The 26,083-nt window shown below is 46.5% G+C and overlaps 2 protein-coding genes across 4 annotated transcripts in view; one reads left to right on the top strand and one right to left on the bottom strand.

The window, feature by feature from the left end:
* Nucleotides 1-6,890, top strand: part of FAXDC2 (fatty acid hydroxylase domain containing 2) — a 34,719-nt gene extending 27,829 nt beyond the window's left edge. For all 3 annotated transcript variants that reach the window (XM_011981252.1, XM_011981253.1, XM_011981251.1), the window contains 4 exons: nt 1,786-1,991; nt 2,803-2,908; nt 3,960-4,126; nt 4,919-6,890. In XM_011981252.1, coding sequence (XP_011836642.1) covers nt 1,786-1,991; nt 2,803-2,908; nt 3,960-4,126; nt 4,919-5,075 — 636 coding nt within the window. In that variant the 3' untranslated portion in view covers nt 5,076-6,890. The remainder of the gene's footprint in view (nt 1-1,785; nt 1,992-2,802; nt 2,909-3,959; nt 4,127-4,918) is intronic.
* Nucleotides 6,891-7,764: 874 nt separating this feature from the next.
* The window catches only part of LARP1 (La ribonucleoprotein domain family, member 1), a 121,843-nt gene continuing 103,524 nt past the window's right edge, over nt 7,765-26,083 (bottom strand). Inside the window, exons 9-19 of the mRNA XM_011981249.1 lie at nt 25,220-25,394; nt 24,937-25,106; nt 22,569-22,961; nt 21,552-21,675; nt 21,220-21,425; nt 20,652-20,758; nt 18,999-19,150; nt 16,420-16,564; nt 13,999-14,108; nt 13,718-13,845; nt 7,765-11,484 (exon numbers count right to left, since the gene is read on the bottom strand). Of these exons, the coding sequence (XP_011836639.1) occupies nt 11,275-11,484; nt 13,718-13,845; nt 13,999-14,108; nt 16,420-16,564; nt 18,999-19,150; nt 20,652-20,758; nt 21,220-21,425; nt 21,552-21,675; nt 22,569-22,961; nt 24,937-25,106; nt 25,220-25,394 (1,920 nt within the window). The 3' untranslated portion in view covers nt 7,765-11,274. The remainder of the gene's footprint in view (nt 11,485-13,717; nt 13,846-13,998; nt 14,109-16,419; nt 16,565-18,998; nt 19,151-20,651; nt 20,759-21,219; nt 21,426-21,551; nt 21,676-22,568; nt 22,962-24,936; nt 25,107-25,219; nt 25,395-26,083) is intronic.

The raw sequence follows: 26,083 nt of genomic DNA, 5'->3' as shown, positions 1-26,083 counted from the left end.
TTTTTTTTTTTTTTTTTTTGAGACGAAGTCTTGGTCTGTCACTGAGGCTGGGGTGCAGTGGCACAATCTCAGTGGCTCACTACAACCTACGCCTCCCGGGTTCAAGTGATTCTCCTGCCTCAGCCTCCCAAGTAGCTGGGACTACAAGCACATGCCACCATGCCCAGCTAAATTTTTGTATTTTTAGTAGAGATGAGGTTTCACCGTGTTAGCCAGGATGGTCTCAATTTCCTGACCTCATGATCTGCCCACCTTGGCTTCCCAAAGTGTTGGGATTACAGGCGTAAACCACAGCCTCTGGCCTTTTCCCGCCCCCCCCCCACCAAGAGATTGGGTCTCACCCTCTCATGCAGGCTGGAGTGCCTTAAACTCCTGGACTCACATGATCCTTCCACCCCAGCTTCCTGAATAGCTGGGACAACAGGTGCACACCACCACACCCAGCTTTTTAAAAAAAATCTGATGGGGTTTCGTTATGTTGCCAAGGCTGCTCTCAAATTCCTGGCCTCAAGTGATCCTCCCACCTCCACCTCCCAAAGTGCTGGGATTACAGGTGTGAACCACCATGCCTAGCCTGATATATATGTTTTTATATTTGTTGTGTTTAGTCTACCTTTCTCACTGGAATATAAATTCCATGGGGGCAGGAATCTTTGTTTTGCTCATTGCTTTATTTTCAACACCCAGAACACTGAGTGCTACATAGTGGGTGCTCAATAAATATCAGTTAAATAAACAAATGAATAGACACATGTGATACCCCACCTCTGGGTCAAGGTTTCCAGAAAGTGTAATGGCCTCACCTAACATGTCCTCTCACAACAGGCTGGCGAGACCTGGTCTCACAATGGGATGGAAGTAAACAAAGAGTGAATTCTGAAATCAGTTAATGCATGCAGTGCCTGGAAAGGCTGGAGGAAGAGGCAGGCCTCAAGCTGGGGACCGTTCTGAGCCCGTCTCGCTTTGGGGCAGAAATCCCACCAGCTCACAGAGGGTACTTGGAGAAATCCTTTCTAACCAAACAAGTTCATCAGGATCCAGGAACTTTCTATGGTCACAGGACTGTTCCCTGGAGCCCCAGAGATCTAACAAAAGGAAGGGTCAAAGAGTTGCTGATTCTGGGGGAAAATACTGGATGTAGTATTGAGGCCAAATGGAGTTTGGACACTTGGGGCCAGCTCTGTACAGTGGACCGTGGTGGAAATGTTTGGGCAGGCCCCCATCTTCACAGCGTCACTCTGAAAACCAGGAAGTTGGTCAAGAAGCTGAATAAGCAGCTCCTTGGCTTACCTGCTTCTTTGCTCTGGGCCTACTGCAATGAGGCTGGACCATGTGAGGAGGCAGATGACCTTGATCTCTGCATCCAATCATGGACAAGGTTCTCTGACAAAGAGGGGCTAAACGGCTGAAATGGGGTGTCACTCAGAAAGTCACAGCCTACTCCAAGCACCATGGAGGCTACCCAAGTTACCTGTAAATACATGGGGCCTGGCCAGAGAAATGGGGAGGGCAGTGGTGAGAATGTGCAGAACTAGGAAGAAGGCAGGTTCCAGCACAGACTGAAGGCTGCTGAAGTTTCCAAGGACAGGGGTATTACTCACCTGCCTAGCAGCCAGGGCCTTATTCTGCAACGTTTCCAGGCCCGGAGCTGGGTTGCAGTCAGGAGCTACTGGCTGTGTCCCAACATCTCTCCCAGAATCCAACCGGAGTGAGGGCCTCCTGTAAGCAGGTCACGGTGGAGCCTACTTCTCACATCTTGTCCATCTCCTCCCTTCCCTTGGGCAGGTGGATCCTGTGAAACTGCGCCAGTCTATCCGCACAGTTCTTTTCAACCAGTGCATGGTATCTTTCCCCATGGTGGTCTTCCTCTATCCCTTTCTCAAATGGTGGGGAGACCCCTGCCGCCGTGAGCTACCCACCTTCCACTGGTTCCTCCTGGAGCTGGCCATCTTCACGCTGATCGAGGAAGTCTTGTTCTACTATTCACACCGGTGAGCAGTCCCTGCCTGAGGCACAGCTGTCTCCTCACCCTGTCTAGGGCTCACTGATCAACAAGGAAACTGAGGCCAGGTGCAGTGACTCACGCTTGTAATCCTGGCACTTTGGGAGGCTGAGGTGGGCGGATCACTTGAGCCCAAGAGTTTGAGACTAGCCTGGGGAATGTCAGGAGACCCCGTCTCTACAAAAAAAAATTTAAAAAAATTAGCCAGGCATGGTGGTGTGTACTTGTAGTCCCGGCTACTCGGGAGATTGAGGTGGGAGGATCACATGAGCCCGGGAGGTCAAGGCTGTAGTGAGCTGTGATCACACCATTGCACTCCAGCCTGGGCGACAGAGCAAGACCTTGTCTCAAAGAAAAAAAAATAAAAGGAAACAGGCTTCTGAATTGAGTGTAGGCCAATAAAATACTCCCTGGCCTCAAGTCTCCCATTAAACAGTTAACAGGAAGACTAACAGTTGTCTCATAACTGACAACTTGGGACAAGTGAGGAATGAATGTCCAGAAGAGAAAAGGCCTCTCCGATTGTGTGGGAGCCAGGGCGCTTCCCATCCATTTCCTTATTCAATCCTTTCTGGGCAGCATCCCATTTTATAGCAAATACAACTGGGGTAGAGGGGCAAAGCAACCCACTCCCAAACTATGCAGTATAAGGGCTGGGGTTGAAATTTGAAGCAGGTCTGGGTGTTTTTAACTTTGCTCCATGGATGTAACCCCTAGTTCCTATTTTTGGCTTCTCATGGACTGGTCGGGGAGGGAGAAAGAGGAATCAGCAGGTTATTAACTATTAACTATTTTCCCAGGCTCCTTCACCACCCAACATTCTACAAGAAAATCCACAAGAAACACCATGAGTGGACAGCTCCCATTGGCGTGATCTCTCTCTATGCCCATCCTATAGAGCATGTGGTGAGTAGAGCTCTACTCTCCCCATAGCAAAGGGCAGACGGCCCTAACCACCTTCCTGAAGCTCTTCTGCAGAGAACTTAGACCACACCGGCCCTTTTACTTCCCATTTAAAAATAGCTACCATTTATTGTCAGCCTTCCATATGCCAGGCTATGTTAAGTGCCTAACACAGTTGTCTCATTTAATCATCCCAACAACTTTTTTTTTTTTTCTTTTTGAGACAGGGTCTTGCTCTGTCACCCAGGTTGGAGTGCAATGGTGTGATCATAGCTCACTGCAGCCTCCAACTCCTGGGCGCATGTGATCCTTTAGCTTCAGTCTTCCAAATAGCTGAGACCACAGGTGTATACCACTACATCTGGCTTTTTTTTTTTTTTTTTTTTTTTTATAGATAGAGTCTCACTGTGTCATCTAGGCTGGAGCGCAATGGCGTGATCTCGGCTCACTGTAACCCCCCGCCTCCTGGGTTCAAGCGATTCTCCTGTCTCAGCCTGCCGAGTAGCTGGGATTACAGGCGTGTGCCACCATGCCTGGCTAATTTTTGTATTTTTAGTAGAGACAGGGTTTCACCACATTGGTCAGGCTGGTCTTAAACTCCTGACCTCATGATCCACCCGCCTTGGCCTCCCAAAATTCTGGGATTATAGGAGTGAGCCACCGCACCCGGCCACATCTGGCTAATTTTTAAATTTTTTGTAGAGTCAGGATCCTGCTATTTTGCCCAGGCTGGCTGGAACCTCTGACCTCAAGCAATCCTCCCACCTCTGCCTCCCAAATTGCTGGGATTACAGGCATGAACCACCACACCTGGCTCCTCCAACAACCTTTTTAATCTTACTTTTGCTAACAAGAAAATTGAGGCTCAAACTGCGTAATTTGTCCCAAGTTACAAAGGTGAATGCCTTCAACAAATCAAAGTCCTGAAATTCTCACCTTCTCCAGATCTGGGTCAATGAAGTTTGCCTCTGGTACCACCTTGGGGCTAAGTGTACACCCAACTAAGTCCCTTCATCTCCCTGGGCCCTGCCTTCAATCATCCCTCCCCTTGCAGGTCTCCAACATGCTACCTGCGATAGTGGGCCCATTAGTAATGGGCTCCCACTTGTCCTCCATCACCATGTGGTTTTCCTTGGCCCTCATCATCACCACCATCTCCCACTGTGGCTACCACCTTCCTTTCCTGCCTTCGCCTGAATTCCACGACTACCACCATCTCAAGTAAGGACCTTCTCCCCACAATGGGTCCCTGGGCAATAACCATCACCCTTCCTCCTTAAGCTTCTGATAGCAGACACTGGTGTCTCAGTTTACACGTGAGTGCTAGTTGGGGAAGAGGTCTGATGGTCAGGAAAATAATAACCACACTGGGATGACCTTACTCTTTTCCTTCTGAAATTGGATCCTCCTCCAACTGGGGATTTTAAACCTTTATTTGGGCTCTGGGCCCTTTGAATAAGCTCTGGACATTCTCTTTAGAAAAGTACACATATGCATAAAACTCCTGCATGCAATCACAAGGAAGTCATATATTGTCTGAAAGCCCCAGACTTTTTCAAGTGTAGTCTGCAGACCTCCTATACCAGAATCACCTGAGATGCTTGTTTGAAATTTAGGCTCTTGGATTCCACTCCAAATATGCTGAACTAAGGTATCTAGGGGAGCAGGGCCTGGACACCTGCATTTTAGTAAGTGTTCCAGGGGATTTTGATGCTGGTGATCTCATGCCCGAAGAAGCCTAGTTCTGCTAGAGATCGTCAGACAGTGGGCATGAGAATCACACAGCAAGCTTTTCAAAGGAAGACTGCAGATACTGCAAATTGCAGGTTTGGAGTGCCCCCCAGAAGGTGCATTTGTAGCAACTCCCCAGCTTATTCTGATGCAGACGGTCAGGATGGTTGTGACAGGTGTGGGGTAGGAGGGCTGAGAAATGTGTGAGGCTGGCACAAATGAAATGGGATCTGCACAGAGGCCTCCAGCATTGGCACTGCAGCACCGTCTTCTTTCTTCTAGGTTCAACCAGTGCTATGGTGTGCTGGGTGTGCTGGACCACCTCCATGGGACTGACATCATGTTCAAGCAGACCAAGGCCTACGAGAGACATGTCCTCCTGCTGGGCTTCACCCCGCTCTCTGAGAGCATCCCAGACTCCCCAAAGAGGATGCAGTGAGAGAGAGCCTAAGTGTCATCCTGGCTGTCCCTCAGCCATGGGATACAGATGCGGCTTCCTGATTGCTCCTAACAATTTGCCTCCTTCGGCCACATCCCAAATGATGGTACCACCAGGGTAGAGGGAAGGTGGGCTTCCCAGAAAAGCAGGGCTAAGGATGAGGCTTCCTCCAAACTACTGCCCTTGATGTCCCTCAATGGGATCAGGAGTTAGCTTAAGAAAAAAGAAAACACAGCTCCCCAGACTGGAGGCTGGTCAGAGGGAGGAGACCCCTGGTCCTCTGCTGTGGAAGGAGAGGGGTTCAGCCCCAGATAACTCCTTTGTGGCCTGGGCAGGATGCAGAAAATGACAAAGCTGAAAGGAGGGGGACTGGAGGCTGCCTGGCTCCAGGGAGAGCTTCTTCTGGGACCAGGGGGTGGGAGGGCCAGGTATTGCTTTACCCCTTCCTGCCCCAAAAGGCTTTCACATACCCTACCTCAGGCGAGGGCCAAGACACCCTGGCAAACCGTTATAGGTCTCAATTCACGGCATACCAGATGCCAGTCGCCACTTCACCCAACACACACACAAACATACACACACCAAACACTGAGGGAGTGGTAAAGGCCCCATTTTAACTCCGGCACACTGCAAACAAAAGGTCTCCCTCTGTGGGGGGGCGGGGAAATCCAGGAGCTCCTCCCTGGATTAAAAGCAAAGAGGTACAGACCAAACTTTAGCCTTATGTGGAAACCAAAAACCAACTGCTGAGAAACTGTGAAAATCCCTTTTACCCACAAGGGGAAGGATCAAAATTGCTGCCCTTTGGGGACACCCGAGACCCCTAATTAGCCCATCTGAATGAGGACCAGAGGTTAGAACCCTCTTTCTCCCTGAAGAAAGAGCCTGGAAAAACATGGCGGAGCAAAGGGCAAAATCCTTTCTGCCCCGAATGCTTTACCACTTTCTCAGCAACGTTTATTCAAAATGATTTTTAGCAGGAACCTTATCAAAAGCAAAAACCACAGCTGCTTGGGTTGAAGTCCCCATCCTGGCCTCCCCTCAGCTGCCAGACATGGCCAGAAACCCTGTGGTTCCCAAGAACAATTTAAAGATCACTCTTTGATTTGAAAGACCACCATTATCATTTTACTAAATTCTTATATATATTTGCACCTTTTCCAACTTTCAGTTCTCTTAAGAAAAACATCCACTGTAGCTTTATAAAATACCTTATCATCAGATAGGTCCAAGTCTCCAGGCAGGACTATCAAAATGAACTCCTTCTTCCTATCAGCTCTAGAACCCCAGAGAACTTGCCCAATAGGCCAGCTAAGCACTTACCAGACAGCATCTCCCTGGCTTTCCAGTCTCGCCTGCCTGTCTCTGGCCTTGGTGGACCTTGCTCCCTCCCTAGGAGGCTTGTGCCCTCAGCTTGAATACAGCTCCTGGTGCATCAAAGCTGTAAGTTCTCAGCTGCTGGCCTGCACCCATCACCTCTTCCTACAAATAAACATTTGGAAAAAAGTCCATCTTCAGTATGCTTAAAGAGAAGGGTAGGAGATAAGGAGAAAGAACAGATATGCTTTTTTTTTCCCTTTAAGGCCTTCAGATTTTGAGGTACTGTAAGGGGCCTAGAAAGACAAAAGGCTGTCATTATTCCCTCTTCCTTTTGGAAGGCAGGTGATCAGTCCTTGGCAGAAGGGCCCAGCCCTGTCCTTTTCTATATCAAACAAAATCCTTGAGGTTGGTATACAAGTTAAGGCTGAAAAAAGGCCTTAAATTCCCAGTAAAGAACGTGAAAGCAAGCATGTAAAATAAACTGGTCTTCATGAATTCCGGTGGATTGTTTTGGTTTTTTTTAGATGGGGGTGTTTACTACCAGACTTCTAATACTTCAGACAAAACATGTGGAAGCGCAGGCTGTAAAATTAAGCTTCCGTGAGCATTCCTAATGATGTGTGAAAGTAAGGTTCAATTAATTCATCTTTCTGTTCTCAAAGGACCAGTCTGCATCAGCCCTGGACACTATCTCCTAAACTTTCCTTTGGCCTGTGGAGGTCACTGGTGGTACTGAAGCACCTGCCCACCTCAAGAACAGTGAAAAGTAACTCTCTAGAAAAACCATTTTCCCGTCAGGTATGGGAGACAGTTGTCAGATGAACACGTAAAGCCATGCCCGATTTTTAGTTTTGTAATTTACACAGGGAATGGGGGACTCATTGTTCCATCCCTCCCCAGCATCACATCTCAGGGTTCAGGGGCTGACCAGGATTCCGTACGGCCACACGGTGCTGGATCATTCCTCCTTCACCCTGGGGAAAAGTCTGTTCATAGAGGGGTTGTGGCAACCCTCCATAAGGAGCCTCATCAACCTTTTTCTTCTTGGCTGTCTCAATACAATGCAGGCCACAGCCAGGGGATGGAAAACTTGGAAGCTGACAAGTGCACTGAAATCCTGGCATTATGCTGGACTGTTTTGTGGCACTGGCTATGACTGTCACGTCTCACTTAAGACACAGGGTAGACATGAATTCAAGGCTTGTAGAAGCCCCTGCCTTAGGCAGACTCCTCAAAGCCCAATGGCAGAGCCCCTGCTGAGGTTTCATGTGCACACTAAGTGCAGGGTTCCTCCGGATCTGGGGGAACCCTACCAGAAACCCATTCTTCACACCAAATAACAGTACCCTAGATGGAAGACCAGCCGGTATTTTGCCTTTTCAAGTGTTTATTTTTATACATTTTTTTTGTATTAAAAAGAAAAGCATAATTACCACAAATTACAAAGGACTAAAGCAGGACTAGAATAATGAATGAATCACTTCAGCCTGGAAAGCAGATACTCTCAATAATATTAATGTTATAATACAAGCTCATTCAAGTATTTTACATTTTTTTTTGTCCTTTTAAATATGATATCCTAGCACATAGTAAAGATAATGTACTACGAGCGTAAGGTGGAACCTTCTCCGCAAAGCCAGATGACAAGTTTTCCTCTCCAGTGAGAAATGGGCTCCAAGTTCTTATCTTCTCTGCCATCAGCATGGCTGAAGGGGGAGAGGGTGGGTGTTAGGGAAAATCCAGGGACCCTTCCACACAGGAGGTACTCTGGGGTTCCATTCAGGAGGGTGCCAGATAATTCAGATCACTCTACCCGGGCTTTTTTGGCAAAAAAACAACCCTCACCCTCCGTAACTAGTCATCTTCCTTGTCCCTCCTCCTCACTTCCCTTCCAGGGCCTTCTAAGCAGCTTACTTTCTTTTGTAAAATCAATCACCAGGAAAGGGAAAAAAAAAAAAAAAAGAGCTACAATGGAACAAAACAAAAACATTTAACAACTTTGACATAGGGGCTCAGCACCTCTATCTGAGCCCCAGGGGTCCAGGCTGGGGCAGGGCTGGATGGCCCTTCTCTACTGGTAGTGCCTTTGCTCCCAGGTGCAGGAAGAGGGCGAAAGAGAAACCTTCCCCTTAACAGGGCTGAGGCATGCAGACCTGCTGATGTCTGATGCCCAGAGGTTATGTTGGCATGGACCAACCTTGGAAGGGATAGGATGAACAGAGGGATCTGGGCAGGCTGTTGCTTTATCTCAGGTCTTGGATCCCCATGGGAGGATGGTGGGTGTGAAGTGGTTAGCCCTGATGGCCCCTGCCACTTCTGGCATGCTTGTCACAGATACATCGGTCCTAAATTCAAGTGTCTTCAGAAAGTGAAGATGTAAACTACTCTTTGCAACATTAACTCCTAACATGTTACCCCCAAAAAAAGGAAAGAAAAGAAAAAAAAGAAAAAGCTCCCCTACCAACCACCAGCCTATGTTGAGATGAAGTCCTTGCCTCCCTGCCCCAAAGGGGCTTCCTTTCAGGGATGTCTGTGAAAAAGATGGCAGCCCCCTGGCCTGGGAGTAAACTCTAAGTAATAACAGCCTTTCCCCATACCCTAAGGCTTCCTTGTGCCCCAAACCAGCAGACGAAAAACACTGAGGTTTCTGTGGTGCTGGATACAGTACAGGGCTGCGTGACCTGAAGGAAAGAAAGGAAAGGAGAAGGAGATCCAGGAATCCAGTGTCTGGTACAATGTGGGGCAGGCACCAGACTGGGCAGGGAAAGGCCTCAGATACCACCATCATAGCAGAGACCAGACGCTCATCCTTGGTTTGAGACATGAAGTCACAGAACTGAGATGGGCTTCCCACATACCAACCACTGGGAAGGCAAAGGTGGGGAAGGGCACAGGCTAAAAATTAACAAGGTGCCCAAGGTAAAGGGCAAGGCCTTGTCAGCCCGGGATACTGTCTCCTACTCCCAACCTTTGGGCCCAACAGAGGAACCAGTTGAAAAGGAGGGCCAAAGACATTGCAGTAAGCAACAGGACCATAAACTCCTCCATGTTGCCCAGATCCCACCGAGAGTGAGTGTGCAGTCATGCCCATACCCGACATACATCCCAGTCCATGTGGGTCAGTCCTTCATCACCCTCCCTGCCTTCTGACAACAGCAGACTCCAGCCATTCCATTGTCATTCACAGCCCAACCCAAACAGTCAAGTGGCTGAAGAAGAGAATCAGGTATACTCTATGTCCACATATACCTTCCTGCCACAGGGCTTCACCAACTGGCAGGATTCCCCCCAGCCCCCAACTCCTCCTCATCCCTTGTTCCCAGGCGGGTCAATTGGAGAGTGAGCAGAGATAGATGGCTTGCAGAAGGGTATGGAAGATGGGGAGACTCCACCAGACCTTAGGAAGAGAATGGCATCTTTCTCCACCTTTTAAGAGAGACAGAGCCTCCCTGAGGTCTCTCAGATTTTTCAGGGCAACACAAGAAATGTTTCCAAGCCTCAGCTGCAGGTGTTCACCTTTCCACTCTGGGGTGTGGGGAGACGGTCAAGCTGAGGACAAGTGTGTTCCAGATGCAGGCCAACTCTGTTCTCCAACAGTTTGAAGCAAACTTGGCCTTGGGGTTCCAAGGGTAGGATGAAGGGTGTCACGGCAGGCCGGGGCCTGGCGTGAGGCAACAGCAAGCAGAGCGAGGACACAACAGTGGCAGCAGTGTACAGACACAGGACGTCAGCTTCAAACGATGCAACAGCAGGGATATCTTGGGCACGGCTCTGATTCGAGCCACTCCCAACTCTCTTGCCTCCAGGATGGAGGCACTGTACATGCAACAGTCCAGAGAAAGATTCTAGCCAGTCCAAGCCCAGGCACATCCAGAGAAGGTGGGAGCTCTTCGGGTTGACTCCACCGAGGAAAACAGGCATTTGGGTATTTCAGATTCCCGCTTCACAATACGGCAACTTTTAAAAAAATATTATTTCCAAAAACAAAACAAAAATTCCAAGGGGAGGAGAAAGACATCACTTTCTGTGGATTAGGTGGGGGTTTATCTGATTTTTTTTTTTTTTTTTTTTTTTTGGTCTTTTATGGTTGATTTTTGTCTTTTTTTTTTTTCCCCATTTTCTCGAGGATGGAAAGGTCAGAGAAAAATAAAATAAATCATCTTTCAATAGTCTTTCCTGGTAAAAGCAGCGTCTCTCTGGGCTGGGGAGTAAAGGGTGTGGGGCAAAGGGAGTGGGGAGAGGCTGAAACCTTCCCCCAAACCCCAGTTTTAGATCCTTTGGTTTCCTTCTCCCAGAAGATGGCAGAAGGGCATGGTGGGGACAGCAGGGAGAAAACATGGTGATGACAAACCCCAGATGATCAAGGGGCTGATGCTCCTGGGGCCCAGAGGTGCCGCCAGAGCCTTCTATGGGACAGTGCTGGGCAATGGGGGGCCCGCAGGGCCTTCTTGTGGGCTGCATAGTTGGCTTGAGGGGGAGCAGGAGGAGGTTAGGGGTGGGGACCAGGGTTGCAGCCTACTAGCCGCGGGCAGGGCTGCAGAGTGATTTTGGTAATCCAGATGAACTATCAATAATTTAAAACTTGATATATATATATGTATATATATATATAAAAATTTCCCCCCTTTCCCTCCCCCCTTAGAAGAAGCTAGGACGTCAAGAGTCATGGAGAGAGGAGGGGGAAGGGGATGTAGAGGCTCCTGCCCAGGGGTACCTCTGATAGCCCAAATGGTGTACACATTGCTACTCAGCACAAAGGCCTGTCCTAGTAACTCCAGGCCTGTCCCTTCATTGTCCCCTCTCCTGGGACTGGGCACCCCCATGGACTCTTACCCACCCTACCCCTTTCCCCCCTCAAGCCCCAGGGCTAAGGAGCTTTTCACTTTCCCAAAGTCTGTGTGTTCGAGTGCTGGCTTGTCCATTTGGCATCTTCCCGGACGGGCTGGCCGGTGGGTGGTGTAGGGGGTTGGCTGATCACGGCAGCAGACCTGCTGGAAGACTGGGAGGGGCACCGCTTCCTGCCCTCACCGCCGCCACCTCCTGCTACCACTGAGTGTCGCTTGTGGTTGCCCTCCTCACCCATGGGGGGCTGCAACAGAGGAAGGAGTCACAGGTGATCGGAGGCACTATCTACGCCCTCTTCCTTGCCAGGCCCGTCTAGACACTTCCTACTTTCTACCTCCAAATATAGATAATGAATGGGTTTAACCTTAAAAATAAATTATCAGTTATTAAGTGTTTCTCCATGCCACACCTTGTGCTGTTTTATGCACATTCTCTCATGGAGTCAGCATCACCCTTTGATGTGGACCCATGGACATCCGATTTTATAGATGAGAAAACTGAAGCAGAAAAAGTAACTTCCCCAGGGTCTCACAGCTGGTAACTGATAAAGATAAAATTTAGGTCTATCTGCCCCAAAAGGCCAGGCTTTTAGCCAACCTCATTTCTGCTTCCCTTCCAAGAAGGGATCTCTTGCTCAGAAATGTGGAATGTGGCACGCAGTATGCTGCGATGTCTCAGCTCAGAAGGCCCAGATCCTTCTGAGGATCACCTCATTCTCTTCAATGTCCAGAGGATCCTGAACTAAGACTCAGACCACGCTCTAGCCTGGCCTTAGCACTAACAAAGGTCCTATAACCCCGAAGACAGATGTTTCCTTCCCATTTTGGTAACCAAAACTGAGTCCTTGTTCCACCCTAATAGGTCTACTTATCACAAGGGTTCTTTGTAACTTGTACCCTGCTCCCCTTCCTTCTCCTCCCCAAGGGTGGAAATGCTTAAGAATGAAAGAAAACAGGTTTGTCTTTATATTGAGAGACCTGAGTGGTTCTGCCATTATGTCACTGGATGGCCACAAACCTCAGTTAACCTGTCTAATAAGTCCTGTCTGCATCACCACATAAGAATTAAATAAGGTCAACATAAAGTAACTGGTACATAATAAACACCCAATAAATGGCAGTTTTAAAATAATAAATGTGATATGGTTTGGCTGTGTCTCCACCCAAATCTAGATCTTGAATAGTAGTTCCCATAATCCCCACATGTTGTGTGAGAAAACAGGTGGAGATAATTGCATCATGGGGGCAGTTTCCCCCATCTTGTTCTCATGATAATGAGTGAGTTCTCACAAGATCTGATGGTTTTATAAGGGGCTTTTGGGCCGGGCGCAGTGGCTCACACCTGTAATCCCAGCACTTTGGGAGGCCGAGGTGGGTGGATCACGAGGTCAGGAGTTCGAGACCAGCCTGGCCAACATGGTGAAACCCCCATCTCTACCAAAAATACAAAAATTAGCCGGGCGTGGTGGTGTGTGCCTGTAATTCCAGCTACTCAGGAGGCTAAAGCAGGAGAATCACTTGAACCCAGGAGGCAGAGGTTGCAGTGAGCCGAGATCGTGCCACTGCACTCCAGCCTGGGTGACAGAGCAAGACTCTATCTCAAAAAAAAAGGGGGGTGGGCTTTTACCCCTCTTTGCTCTACACTTCTCCTTGCTGCCACCATGTGAAGAAGGATGTATGTGTTTCCCCTTTCGCCAAGATTTTAAGTTTCCTGAGGCCTCCCCAGCCCTGCAGAACTGTGAGTCAATTAAACCTCTTTCCCTTATAAATTACCCAGTCTCGGGTAGGTCTTTATTAGCAGAGTGAGAACAGACTAATACAAAATGTAAGGGCTAGTATTGTCATTTACTTACATTTGCCCTTTTGCTAAAAGGTTTGAAGGGAATAAGACAAACAGACATCTCTACTACATTATAAACTCTCAGAAGGAAAAACTGAGTCTCTTTCCCTTATCTCCAAAGCACTGAGCACAGAGACATCCAATCAGTATCTGCTGAATCAATTAAATCACTCCATCTTCCCTTGATATACCCAGCAGTAATAACCCAGCCCTGCCACTGGATGTCACCGTTGAGGTGCTGCTCCAAGAACATAGAGACCTGGGCATTAATTTATAAACTGGGGTTGGAATTGGCCTTTTCCAAAAAGAACAAATGTGTGTATCTTGGATACCCATCCTGACCAACTAGTAGTGGCTAACTTGGGCACAATAGCAAGCAGGGTGGTGAGACAGAAGAGAGAGAGCATCATGATGGTACCACAGAAGGGGAAAGCAGGAGCAACCATACAACTATCTCCAACTAGCCTTCATTGGCCACTCTCCATTTTAAAGGTGAAAAAAACTAAAGCCCAAATTGTGGGAAGCAGGGAGAGGGGTTCCTCGGCTAGGGGCACAGCTGGACCAGAATCCAAGTATCCTGATTCCTGGTCCAGTTTTCTTTCCAGGACAAGTAGGGTGAGAGAAAGAGTTTCACTTACATCTACTCGGAAGTCTTCAAGACGTCGGAATTTGCCGAGGTATTCTTGCAGTTTGGGGTCAATGTCCAAATTTTTGGCTTTGGAATATTTCAAGAAGGCCCAGAACTTCTCCAGCCCATACAGTTGGCCTGTAGGGAGAGGTACATAAAAGCTGAGCTGCTGAGGATAAAGACGCTCAGAGGAGAGGGAGGTGTTGTGTAAACACAGAAAGACCCAGGTAGAACTGGGGAAGAGGAGGCCTACACGACCAAGCCTCACTCAGATCCAACTCTGGCTCTTACCAGCTTCATAGTCCTTCACCGTTTCCTCCTGAAAATCCTTGAATATGTCCAGCCGGAACTTCTTTTCCAGGCCATAACTGTAGTATCGAAAAAGGCACTCCAAACCATATCTGCAGAACACAAGTCAGTGAAATCAGGGCACAGTTTCTTCATCTGTAAAATGGGAAATGTGCCTGTATAACAGACGAACTATGAAACAGTTTAAACAATGTGTTATTTCTGTATTGAAAAAACAGCATATACGCTTTAAGAATGCTAGTCTAAGTGGGTCCAGCATAAAATGTTCAGAGCTTTCCTGGGGTCAACGAACACAGCCCCCTGCCACTGACATTTGTTTACTCCTATTCTTTTACGAAATGTCTGTGGTTGCTTTCTGCTACAGTAACAGAGTGAACGGAGTTGAGTAGTTACGACAAAGACCTTATGGCCAACAAAGCCTAAAGTATTTACTGACTCTTTCCAGAAGAAGTTGGCCAATCTCTGGTATAAGAACTCTGCAAAGCCATTTAACCATGCCAATTAGTAGGTCTGTTCATTTATCTGACTCAGAAATTTCACTTCAAGGAACACATGCAGCCAGGCACAGTGGCTCACGTCTATAATCCCAGCACTTTGGGAGGCCAAGGCACTCGGATCACTTGAGGACCGGAGTTCGAGACCAGCCCGGCCAACATGGTGAAACCCCATCTCTACTAAAATACAAAAATTAGCAGATGTGGTGGTGGGTGCCTGTAATCTCAGCTACTAGGGAGGCTGAGGCAGAAGAATCGCTTGAATCCGGGAGGCGGAGGTTGCAAGTGAGCCAAGATTGTGCCACTGTACTCCAGCCTGGGCGACAGAGTGAGACTCGTCTCCAAAAAAAAGATACATGCCAAGGAAATGGCCAAAACTGCAGACTTAGATCTTTTGTTTTTTTGACACAAAGTATTGCTCGGTCACCCAGGCTGGAGTGCAGTGGCACGATCTTGACTCACTGCAACCTCTGCCTCCCGGGTTCAAGCCATTCTCCTGGCTCAGCTTTCCATGTAGCTGGGACTACAGGCATGTGCCACCACACCCAGCTAATTTTTGTATTTTTAGTAGAGACGGGGCTTCACCATGTTGGCCAGGCTGGTCCCAAACTCCTGACCTCGAGTGATCCGCCTGCGTCGCCCTACCAAAGTGCTGGGATTAAAGGTATGAGCCACCGCACCCAGCCCAGATTTAGATCTTAACAGATGTACAAAACTGTTTACAGCAGCATTATTAAGCAAAATACAAATGTCAACGAAGAGAGATGCAAGAAAAATCATAGTAAATCTACACAATAGGGTAATAAAAGCTATTAGAAATTAATAGTATAAATGTATACTTAAGGATACTGAAGAATGCTTACAATATATTATCAAATGGAAAAGACATGTTTGAGCGTGTTAGACGTAGAATGATCCCGTGAGTCCATTTTTGTAAACAAATAGGTATATTATACAACTACACATGCATACAAAGTCTGGAAGAGCACAAACTTTACAGGGTGAGCTAAATACATTAAATATGCCAAGAAGAAACTAGGAAGCTTAATGGCAGAATAACACTTGCTGTCTCTGGAATGATGGATGTTTTCATCAGCTTTTCCAAACTTGTCTTTTTTCAAGTAGTTTACAGACAGCACATTTTACACTGAAAATCAGGGAAGAGGTGGGGGCATGGGGAGGTCTTTTTTTTTTTTTTTTCTTAATTTAACAGATACAGGGTCTTGCTATGGCAGAACGATCACTTGAGCCCAGGCTGGGCTCAAGTGATCCTTCTGCCTTGGCCTCCCAAAGTGCAGGGATTATAGGCGTGAGCCACCCAGCCAGGAAAAAAGGACTCTTAAGATTTTTTTAATAGCAAAATATTGGAAACAACCTAAGTATCTATTAATAGCAGACTGACTAAATAAATCATGGTACATCCATATAGTATAAGACCATGTTACAGCCTATAAAAAAAGAACAAGAAAAGTTAATTATGTACAGATATAGAATGATCTCCAAAATATAGTATTAAACAAAAACAAACGCAAGGTGCAGAAAATATTATAACATAGGCCAGCTTTTATGTAAACAAAAGGAATGGTAGTGGCATGGAAGATTACACAGATACCTACTTACTTACACAGGGTCCTTTATAAAGGACCCACAAGATTCTAATACTGGTTGCCAAGACACCAGATGGGTGGGCGACAGGGATGAGATGACTCTTCATTACATAACCTTTTAAACTGTTTGAAATTTGAACCATGTGAATACACTGCTCATTTAAAAACAAATTTTTCATCAAGTATATGAATGAAAATACACATGCAAGGAATTTCCAACTACAGTTCTGGAAGCAGACCAACTAGGGATCCCATACCATCCCTAAGCACCAGCCAAAGTCCCCCACCCCAAACCTGCTCACCTGTAGCCTTCTTTGGCGTCCTCCAGAGCCAGCTGCTTGAACTCCTCATACATCTTTTTGTTGAAGTGATCTCGGAGGAAGAAGGACCAGAAGCGGAAGAGTGTGTTCATCTCCTGAGACTGGCCAATGCCCAAGCGTTTCCGCTCTGATGGGAAAGGAGGAAAGACATGTCTCAGGTTCAGGCTGCCCTTGCTTCAGGGACAAAGGATTCTGGAACTTAAGACTTGGTCCTTTCTCTTGTACCTCCAAATTCCCTCACTCATCATCTGCCACTCAGTCATTCAGCAGATGTTTATTGAGCACTAACCACTCTGCAACAGGCCCTGATGCTGGGAGCTGGGCCTGTACTTTTCCAGAAGCAGGTGGCAGCAGCTTCTGAACCAGGCTGGCAGTCTAGCTCTTCACCTCAACTGGTACTGCTTTCAAGTGCCATCGAGACAAGACAAGGCATGAACAAATTGTCTGGAAATTCTAACAAACTGTATTTGGCTCATTACCAAATTTACCTAAAGAGTCCTACAATATTCACAAGTACATAACAGTAATATCAAAAAATACACAACACCAAAAGCACAAGCAACAAAACAGAAAACGAGTATCATTAAAATGAAAAATTTTTGCGCATCAAAAAAGTGAAAAGATAACCCATAGAATCAGAGAAAATATTTGCAAATTATGTATCTGATAAAGGAATTCCTACAACTTAATAATTAGGAAAACAATCCAGTTAAAAAAGGATCTTGGCTGGGCAAGGTTGCTCACGTCTGTAATTCCAGCACTTTGTGAGGCTGAGGAGGGAGGACTGCGTAAGGCCAGGAGTTCAAGACCACCGTGGTCAACATAGTGAGACCGCTGTCTCTACAGAAAACTTTCAGTAATTAGATAGGTATGGTAGCACATGCCTGTAGTCCCAGCTACTCAGGAGGCTGAGGCAGGAGGATTGCTTGAGTCCAGTAATTCGAGACTGCAGTGAACTATAATTGAGTCACTGCATTCCAGCCTGGGTGACAGAGCAAAATCCTGTCTCAAAAATAAATATTAATAAAAGTAAATAAAAATAGACAAACAATAACAAGTGTTGGAAGGATGTGAAAAACCAGAAGCCTCACATACTGCTTTTAGAAATATAAAATGAAAATTTTATGTTTCAATATAAAAATTTATATTTCAATATAAAATTCCAAAATTTCCACTTTGGAAAACAGTGTTTAATTTTGTCAAAGGGTTAAACATGGTTACCCCATGACCCAGAAATAATACTCTTTCATCCAAAATAAAGGAGAAGCTATGTCTACGGGAAACCCGTATGTGAATATGCCCAGTAGCATTATTCACAATAGACAAAAAGTAGAAACAACCCAAATGCCAAACAACTGATGAATGGATACACAAAATGTGATACATCCATATGATGGAATACAATTTGGCAATAAAAAGAATAAAGTACTGCTGCATGCTATGACATGAACCTTGCTGTGTATTTGTCAGTATACCAAATATACTAAGGGGAAGAAGCCAGTAACAAAGGACTACATACAGTATAATTTATGTGAAGTGTCCAGAATAGGCAAATCCTTAGAGGCAGAAAGTAGATTAGTAGTTTCATAGGACTGGTAGGATTTTGGGGGTGGGGAGTAGTTTGCATGTATAATGAGTATGAGTGGTAAGGGGCATAGCATTTTGGGGGGTAATGAAAATGTTCTAAAATTGATTCTGGTGATGGGCACACAACTATATGAATATACTTAGAGCTATTACATTGCATACTTTAGGTATGTTGCATCATATGTAAATTATATCACAATAAAGCTGTTATTACACACAAAGTAGGAAAGAGAGAAGTGAAGTGGATGAATCAAGAATTTAGCAGCCATGTTTTGTTGAATGAAAGGAGATGAATGAGTAGTAACTACAGGTGACAAGATAGGTTGGCTGTAAAGATGCACAAAACCAATCAATCAGAATGCTAAAAGAGGGGGGACAGACAAGAGCATCTAGACAGGCTCTTTCCTTACACTATCATCTGCAGGGGGGATCAGCAAACTACTTCTGTAAAGGGACAGAGAACAAATATTTCAGGCTTTATAGATGACATATAGTCTCTGTCACAAATCTTTTTTTCTTACAACCCCTTAAAAATGTAAAAACTGTCCTTAGCTCCAAAGCCATATGAAAACAGACTACTGGCTGGATTTGACTCACAAACTACAATTTGGCAACCTTTGTTCTAGAGAGCATATGCCACCTCTTACATACCCTTTTGTGATGGACAGTGGACTAGACCTGACAATGGCTGAGTCAGTAGTCTTGTCAGAGATACAGAAATACTTAATTGACAGTTTTAATAATAGAGGAAGATCAAGGAACACAAATGTTGTGAGTGCCATATTCCCCTAGCTTCCTACAGCTTAAAACTACCTGGCCCAAGTCTAACTTCAGTCCTTCTCGCTATAATGTCACATCTTTTTTTGCTCTGAAGTCTGAGAAAAAAGTCAACTATCCCCATATCCCCCAACCCTTACACTCTGGGTCTAAATAAGGGGCCCAGAGGATCGTCCCCTGCCCCCCTCACTTCTTACCATTAAGGCAGCGCCTACGATACTTATGGTAGACGTGTTGTGTGAAGCCATTTTCCTTGAGCAGTTCATGGGAAGGATGTTGGAACTTGGGCAATGACTGAGGGGTACAGCCATAGCTGCCAACTGTAGGCGTCCCTTCTGAGGGGCTGGAGCTACAGAAACCACAAAAAATACTGTCACCAGGTACCCCACAGCAGCCCCACCATAAGGTTAGGAGGGGTCCCTCTGATTCGTTCTGTCAGCCAAGATCCACCCTCTCACAGAGTATCAAACAGGGAGGCCCAGTTACAGGTCTTTAACTTATATCCATGGGACTGATTAACTCTGCATAACTCTCAGAGGGTTTTACAGAGGATACTGAGGCTTACAGAGATTAGGAGACTCATTCAGGGTCATAAGACTATTTAATGGCAGAAACGTGTCCAATGATAAAACTTGAGCTTTTAACCATTTATTAACTTTTGAGCATTTAACCTTCCTTAATGAGCCATCACGGGTCAACCCATCTATAGTGAAGTCTTGAACAACATGGGTTTGAAATGCATGGATCCACTTATACGCAGATTTCTTCCACCTTTGCCACTCTTGAGACAGCAAGACCAACCCCTCCTTCTCAGCCTGCTCAACGTGAAGACCACGAGGATGAAGACCTTTATGATGATTCCACTTCCACTTACTGAACAGTAAACATTTTCTCTTATGACTTTAACTTTTATTTTAGGCTCAGAGGTATGTGTGTACGTTTGTTACGTAGGTAAATTGCACCCACTCTCCTCCCTCTCCCCACCCCCAAGTAGGCCCCAGTGTCTGTTGTTCCCTTGTGGTTTTCTTAGTAACATTTTTTCTTCAGTTTATTGTAAGAATACAGTATGTAATACGTATAATATGCAAAACATGTGCTAATTCACTATATGTTATTGGTAAGGCTTCTGGTTAACAGCAGGCTTTTGGAGAGTGAAAAGTTATACACGGATTTTCAACTGTGTGCGGGGTGGGCACCCCAGGCCCTTCGTTGTTCAAAGATCAATTGTTATTTTCTTCAAAAGCATGCCTATTTGCAGTCTGTGCCATCTTTGCAGGGAGTAGACAGCATAGGTAGGTGGCTCTCAAAGCTTGCTTTGGGAAACAGGAAACACATACTGGGGCCATCTTACTGAAATAAATAAATAAAGAGCATGGGTCCTACCCCAAGAAGCAGGGTCAGTAGATATAGGTTGGGGCCAATAAATATATATTTTTTTAATTTTTAAAACTTTTCAGGTAGCCTCCCCAGACACAGTAGGCTCAGAGAGACTCCCAGAAATCTGTTTATTCAACTACCTGGCTATCCTTCCTCAGATAGAAAGTAGACATCCAGGCTTGGAAACCAATTTAGAGAGATTTTCTCTCTGCATGTATGAAAATATGGTCTCATGTGACTGCCACACCACTGCTTTAGGAAAAAAGCCTCCACCTCATTCCCAGGTCCTGGGCTGAGCTTTCCACCTCGTTCCCAGGTCCTGGGCTGAGCTTTCCACACCACTGCTTTTTTGAAAATCTCTTAAATGAGGGTCCCTTTAATTTTCAGACCAATCTTCTTGGTCCAGTCAATTTCATGCTTGCCCACCCATCCCACAGGCAGCCTGATCACTCTTCCCCCACTGCCCCAGGTACCTGATGGAAGCAGTACGGGGCCTGTGCTCACGGGAATCCATCACCCAGCCCACATGGCTCTCCAAGGGTGGGTTTGAACTGTGTCTTGTCTTTCTTTTTCGAGGCATCTGCAAAGGTTAACCCAGGGTTTGTTACTATTTGTACTCCTACAACTCTGAGGAGCATCAAGCACTTGTAGGACTAAGATGGGCATGATCTCTCACATTTTACAATAGCATTTTCATATTCATTCTCTTATAATGTTCACAGTGGTGAGCTAGGAACTGGTATGCCTATTTCAAACAGGTGAAGAAATCAAGGTTTGGGAATGAAGTGATTTGCCCAAGGACTCATACCTGGTCAATCCTCCTTAGGCCTTATCTACATGGGGCCACCACTCCCACACCCAGTATATTTTGCAGATGTGGCCACCTAATCCTAGGCTTGGCAAGCCCACCAGCCTCAGAACAGAGAGCAGGTAAAGGATTTGCCACTTCCTTGGCTCAGACAAGGCAAAGGAGAGAAGCAAAGCACTGGAATGCAATCAAGAAGGCCCAAGACTCTGAGCAGCCTGACAGAAATGCCTCACCTTGGCATCCAGTGTCCGTCCTTCTTTCACTACTGGGTAAAACCGTGATGTCTGGCTTGAGTCTTTGAGCTGTGGTGTCCGGGGAGTACGGGGGGTCCTGGTGTTGCGGTAGTTTGGTGACTCTGGGACAGTGGTTGGTAGAGAGCGGGCGATGGTGGAGGGCTCAGGAGCACCAAACAACTTGTTGGCCAGGGCATCCGTGGGAACTGCAGTGGCACAGAGAGGAGTCAGGAAGCAAGGAAAGGCCTGTAGCATCCACCCCTGGATAGCCCCTAGTCCAAGGGCTCCAGACCCTCTCACCCATGTCAGGATCTCAGGTGTCTGCTTCTCACCTTGCTGGAACCGAGGTGGCCCAGGAGGAACTTCCTGGTTGGGATCCACAGGGGGTTCAGGGGTCAGTGTGTCAAACTGCTCCCGGCTGATCATATTGACTTTTTTGAAGTTCTCGACTTCTTGCTGCAGAGGTTATGAGATGGGTGGGGAAAGATGTAAGTAAGGAAGCCGTTCCAGCCTGTTTAAGGAATCAAGACTGGCAGGAAGTTGGAGAGGGCAGCTCCCACATCAACATACATGGAATTCTGGTCCCCAGGCTCTCAGATGCCCAGTCACCACTCCTCACCCCAGGTACCTTGGCACAAGTGTGCTAGCCCAGAAAAAGACAGTACTTGCCCTGCCCTCCCTGTAGTAACACTGAGGTCAGGCTTACAGGAGTTCCTCAGGAACTCACTACAGACTCTCCCTTGAAAGCTCCAGTGTTTCCCCATCTCTCTTTCTGCTACTGCCTTATCACACAGTGGCTGGGCAACTCTCCTTCCTCCTTACTTCCAGTAAATGCACTGCTACTTGTTACACGGGCCCACCCTAGGACAACCTACCACCAAACATACCTACTCTGTAAAATCCTACAACAAAGATGTTTTGACTGTTTCCAGGCAGCAGCAATTTTTCAAAAGACCTATCTCTTCTCCATTTTCCATACTCAACACAAGCTTCTTAAAAGGCTTCTAAATTTTTAGACGCCTAAATATTTAAGACTAGAAATAACAATCTAACCCTTTATTCTATTCCCCACAAAAGTGTCTAGCCAACTTTCATAATATTAACTATGGATCCACAGGTAGGATAATAATCACTCCTGCCTCACCTGAAGAGTTTGCAGTGTTTAAACATCACCCCTCACTCCTAATGCCCACGCTAGATACCAGTCATCATCCCCTTCCCATATATAAAAATTCTGAGACTCTGAATTATAAAGACCTGCCTCAAGTTGCACAGCTAATCAATCTTCCTCTTCTCTGTACACTACAGGCACCCCAGGCTCCACACTCACTGCTATGTCCAAGCCTCACCTTGATCTGGGAATACTCAGGTTCAAACTTCTCAGCCCACAGGTCCTGCTCATAGTAGAAGAGGCCATCATTAATGACCTTGGCCAGCTCGGCGCTCATCTTAGCACGCGAGGTGTGGTTGCCTGTGCGGTCCCCCCCTGGGTGCCGGCGCATGTAATGTGGTGTCTGGGTGACAATGAGGATCTTGTTGACATCCCTGTCATCAATCTCATAGTCCGATTCCTCATCAGACCAGGCGGTGAAGGTGTTCTTCCGCCCATCCATCTGCTCCATCTCCTCGTCAAACAGAAAATCCAGTTCCTCTTGCTCATCCTGATCCTTGGACATCAGCTGCTGGGAGGGCAGCTGCTGAGGCAGAGAGGTCAGGTGGGCAAATCTGGGCTCCTCTGACTTCTAAAATAGGACAGACGAAGGGGAAAAGGAATCACCAGAGGTCCTTGGCCCAGATTCTGTAGCTATTCCATGAGAGGGAGGCTCCAGCCCCTCAGCATGAGACTGTTCAAGACCCGGTAACACCAGCAGGTCACAAGTGTCATCCTGGGAGTCAGCTTTATGACTATGATAAAGGATGTCTCATAGAAGTCCAGGTTCCTCCACTCACAGCTCATATCACAGTCATGCACAAACAACTAGATGATGAATTCTCTATAGGCAGGAACTGTGCTCTCATTTACCTTTGTATCCTACATAGCACCTAGCCTAGGAGTGGACACACAGTAGTTCATGGGGTTGATTCATCCTTTTATCCATCTACTCAAAATCTCACAATGAACTGAAAGCTCCATGATCCACAGTTGCCTTGCTTTCCATTATATACTCCAGTAGCTAGATGGGGATCTGGTAATAGCAGATGTTCAATTATATAATAAATGAGGGAATACCCATTAGTCCTAAGCTTTGTATGAAAAACCTAAAAGCAGAATAATAAGACAAGGTCCCTGTTACTTAGGGAGCTCAGTGGGAGAAGGTCAACCAAACAGCCAAGTGCATTGTGGTATGGTAAAGGCTATAAGCAGGTTTGTGGAAGCACACAGTGAAAGGAGCTTAGTCAACTGTGACTAAGAATGGTTAGGGAAGGCCTCCTTCAAGAAGTGACTACCACAGGATGAACATAAGTAAACCAGATGAAGATAGGGACAGAGTATGCTAGGCAGAAAGAACACCATTGTTCCAAAGGCAAGAAAAAACAAGGTGCCTTCAGCAAAGAGAAACTATTTGTTTTGATAGACTGAATATGGGATGCTGAGAGAGAAGCATTTGTCTAAACTCACAGTATTTATTCAAAAGTAGATTCCCTGCTGTGCCAAGGGCTTCCTACAAAAAATCTAAACCTACCTTTTTTTAAGGTTTAAGATAGACCAGGTCGGAGTAGTGGCTCTAATTCTGGAATGGGAACTAAGTCTGACCCCTGTTTCAAAGAAAACTTTGTAGGCCTGGACTTTGTAAGACCCTTATCTACTTACTACCTTTCTCCTCATGTCTCTGGCTGGATCTCCAACACTTTTTAAGGGCTGAAGCCACAACTGTGGGCAATTCTGCGTATGAACAGGCAGGCGAGAGAAAGGAGATGAGAGGTAGTCACTGTGGGAAAATAGATAAGGGAGTATAGAATTCCATAGACCCAAAGTTCAAGGTCAATTCTGAAGTCTCCTCACAAGCCCCAGGCCAGAGGTCTCTAAAGTGTGTGAGGATGAGCAGGTATGTGGAGAAAAATTCAGCACTTAAAAAGGAAGTAGTAATTCGAGTTAGAGATTGTAATACTTCTTTAACAGTGAACTTCATCTGTTTATGTATATAAACTATTTCTAGAATATTCTACCCTCTCCTTCCTTTCATCTGAAGATGGGAAAACTGAAGCCCTGAGGTATAAAACAGGCTTCCCAAGCTCACCTTGCCATTAGTGCAGCAGACCTGTGTAGACTAACTCCATATTTGGGCTATGCATCTGCTCCCTCTCCCTTCCTTCTTCTGAGGACCTAAGGGGCTTACATATGTGACAGTGGGGAAATACTCAGGGAAAAGACACTGAAAATGTAGCCCCAGAAATTTAGATGGAGCAAAAAGAAGAGCCAAGAATCAAGAAGCCTGAAACATCGCTGCCAGATGCTGCATGATCCCTTATGAAAAATGTCACTGAGGAACTCACACAGTAGGGTGCCTTAAAGGATGGTTCCCTACAGGAAATGGAAACAGGCCAAATCAACCTTTCTGCAGCCACTACTGGTAACTTCAGCTCACACTATGATCCTGAACTACTGAGATTTCCTGCTGGCCCCTCAGAGCTAGAGTGCTGTGCCCATGTGTTATCCCCTTCAAGCACCCTAGCTCAGAGTGCTAAAACCAAGGCAAAGGACAAGGCCTCACCCACCTTGGGCCGTGCTGGGGACGGCCGAGGCCTCTTCTTCACTTCAATCCAGTTCTCGGAATCCAGGTCAGGCAGGCTGGCAGACAAGCCCTTGGGTAGTGTCTTTAGGTTGCTGACCTCCTCTGTTTTGGTTGGCACTGGGGTGACTGCACGAGGAGAGCCAGGTGCTGACTCTAAAGGGTGGAAAGGTGAAGTCCTCATCCCTCCAGTCCTCCTCCTTTTGCCAGCCCTGAGAAGGACTGTTGCCCAGAGGACAAGTGCAATCCTCATGCCAGCAGGTACCTACCTGTCTCCTTTTGGTAGTGCTGACGGGGGACAAATTCAGGGCAGTTGAGAAGCTGGGAGAAATCAGTCTGTGAATAATCCACTATTGGGGGACCAGGAAGAGGCCACTTTTCTGGTTCTTCCCTCCTACGAACTTTCTCGTCAACGATCTCCACCACCTTGCTATCTTTTAGGGCCTGCAGGGGAGGAGGAACAAGGGATTAAGAAGAAAATCTCGGACAGAAAGATCCTGGAAATGGTGGACAACTGGGTTCCCCTGAGCTTGGTATAAGAAAATTTGCACCATCTTCCACGACTGGTAGATATGTGAGATGTTCAAACTTGTAGGAGGTACCAGCATAAAAAATACACCTGCCCTTTTACTCTTTGAGCCTGCAATCCTACTTCCAGTAATCTACCCTAGAGAACACTTGCACAAACAGGCAGCAGTATGTATAATATTTGCACAAAAAGCCATTCACAGTAACACTATAGAGTAGGAAAATAACTGGAAAATACCTAACTTGCCATCCCATAGGCAATTTAAATATTTACAGCATATGCATTTGATGGAACACTTCTCAGACATTAAAAAACTTTACAGGTCGGGCACGGTGGCTCACATCTATAATCCTGCACTTTGGGAGGCCGAGGTGGGCGGATCACAAGGTCAAGAGATAGAGAACATCCTGGCCAACATGGTGAAACCTCATCCCTACTAAAAATACAAAAATTAGCTGGGTGTGGTGGCATGCGCCTATAGTCCCAGCTATTCGAGAGGTTGAGGCAGGAGAATCGCTTGAACCCAGGAGGAGGTTGCAGTGAGTCAAGATGGCGCCACTGCATTCCAGCCTAGGCGACAGAGCAAGATTCTGCCTCACAAAAA

Source organism: Mandrillus leucophaeus, unplaced genomic scaffold (genome assembly GCF_000951045.1).
Source record: "Mandrillus leucophaeus isolate KB7577 unplaced genomic scaffold, Mleu.le_1.0 Scaffold222, whole genome shotgun sequence".
Classification (NCBI taxonomy): Eukaryota; Metazoa; Chordata; class Mammalia; order Primates; family Cercopithecidae; genus Mandrillus; species Mandrillus leucophaeus.
The sequence above is the reverse complement of the archived record's forward strand: the minus strand, read 5'-3'. Positions and strand labels throughout refer to the sequence as shown.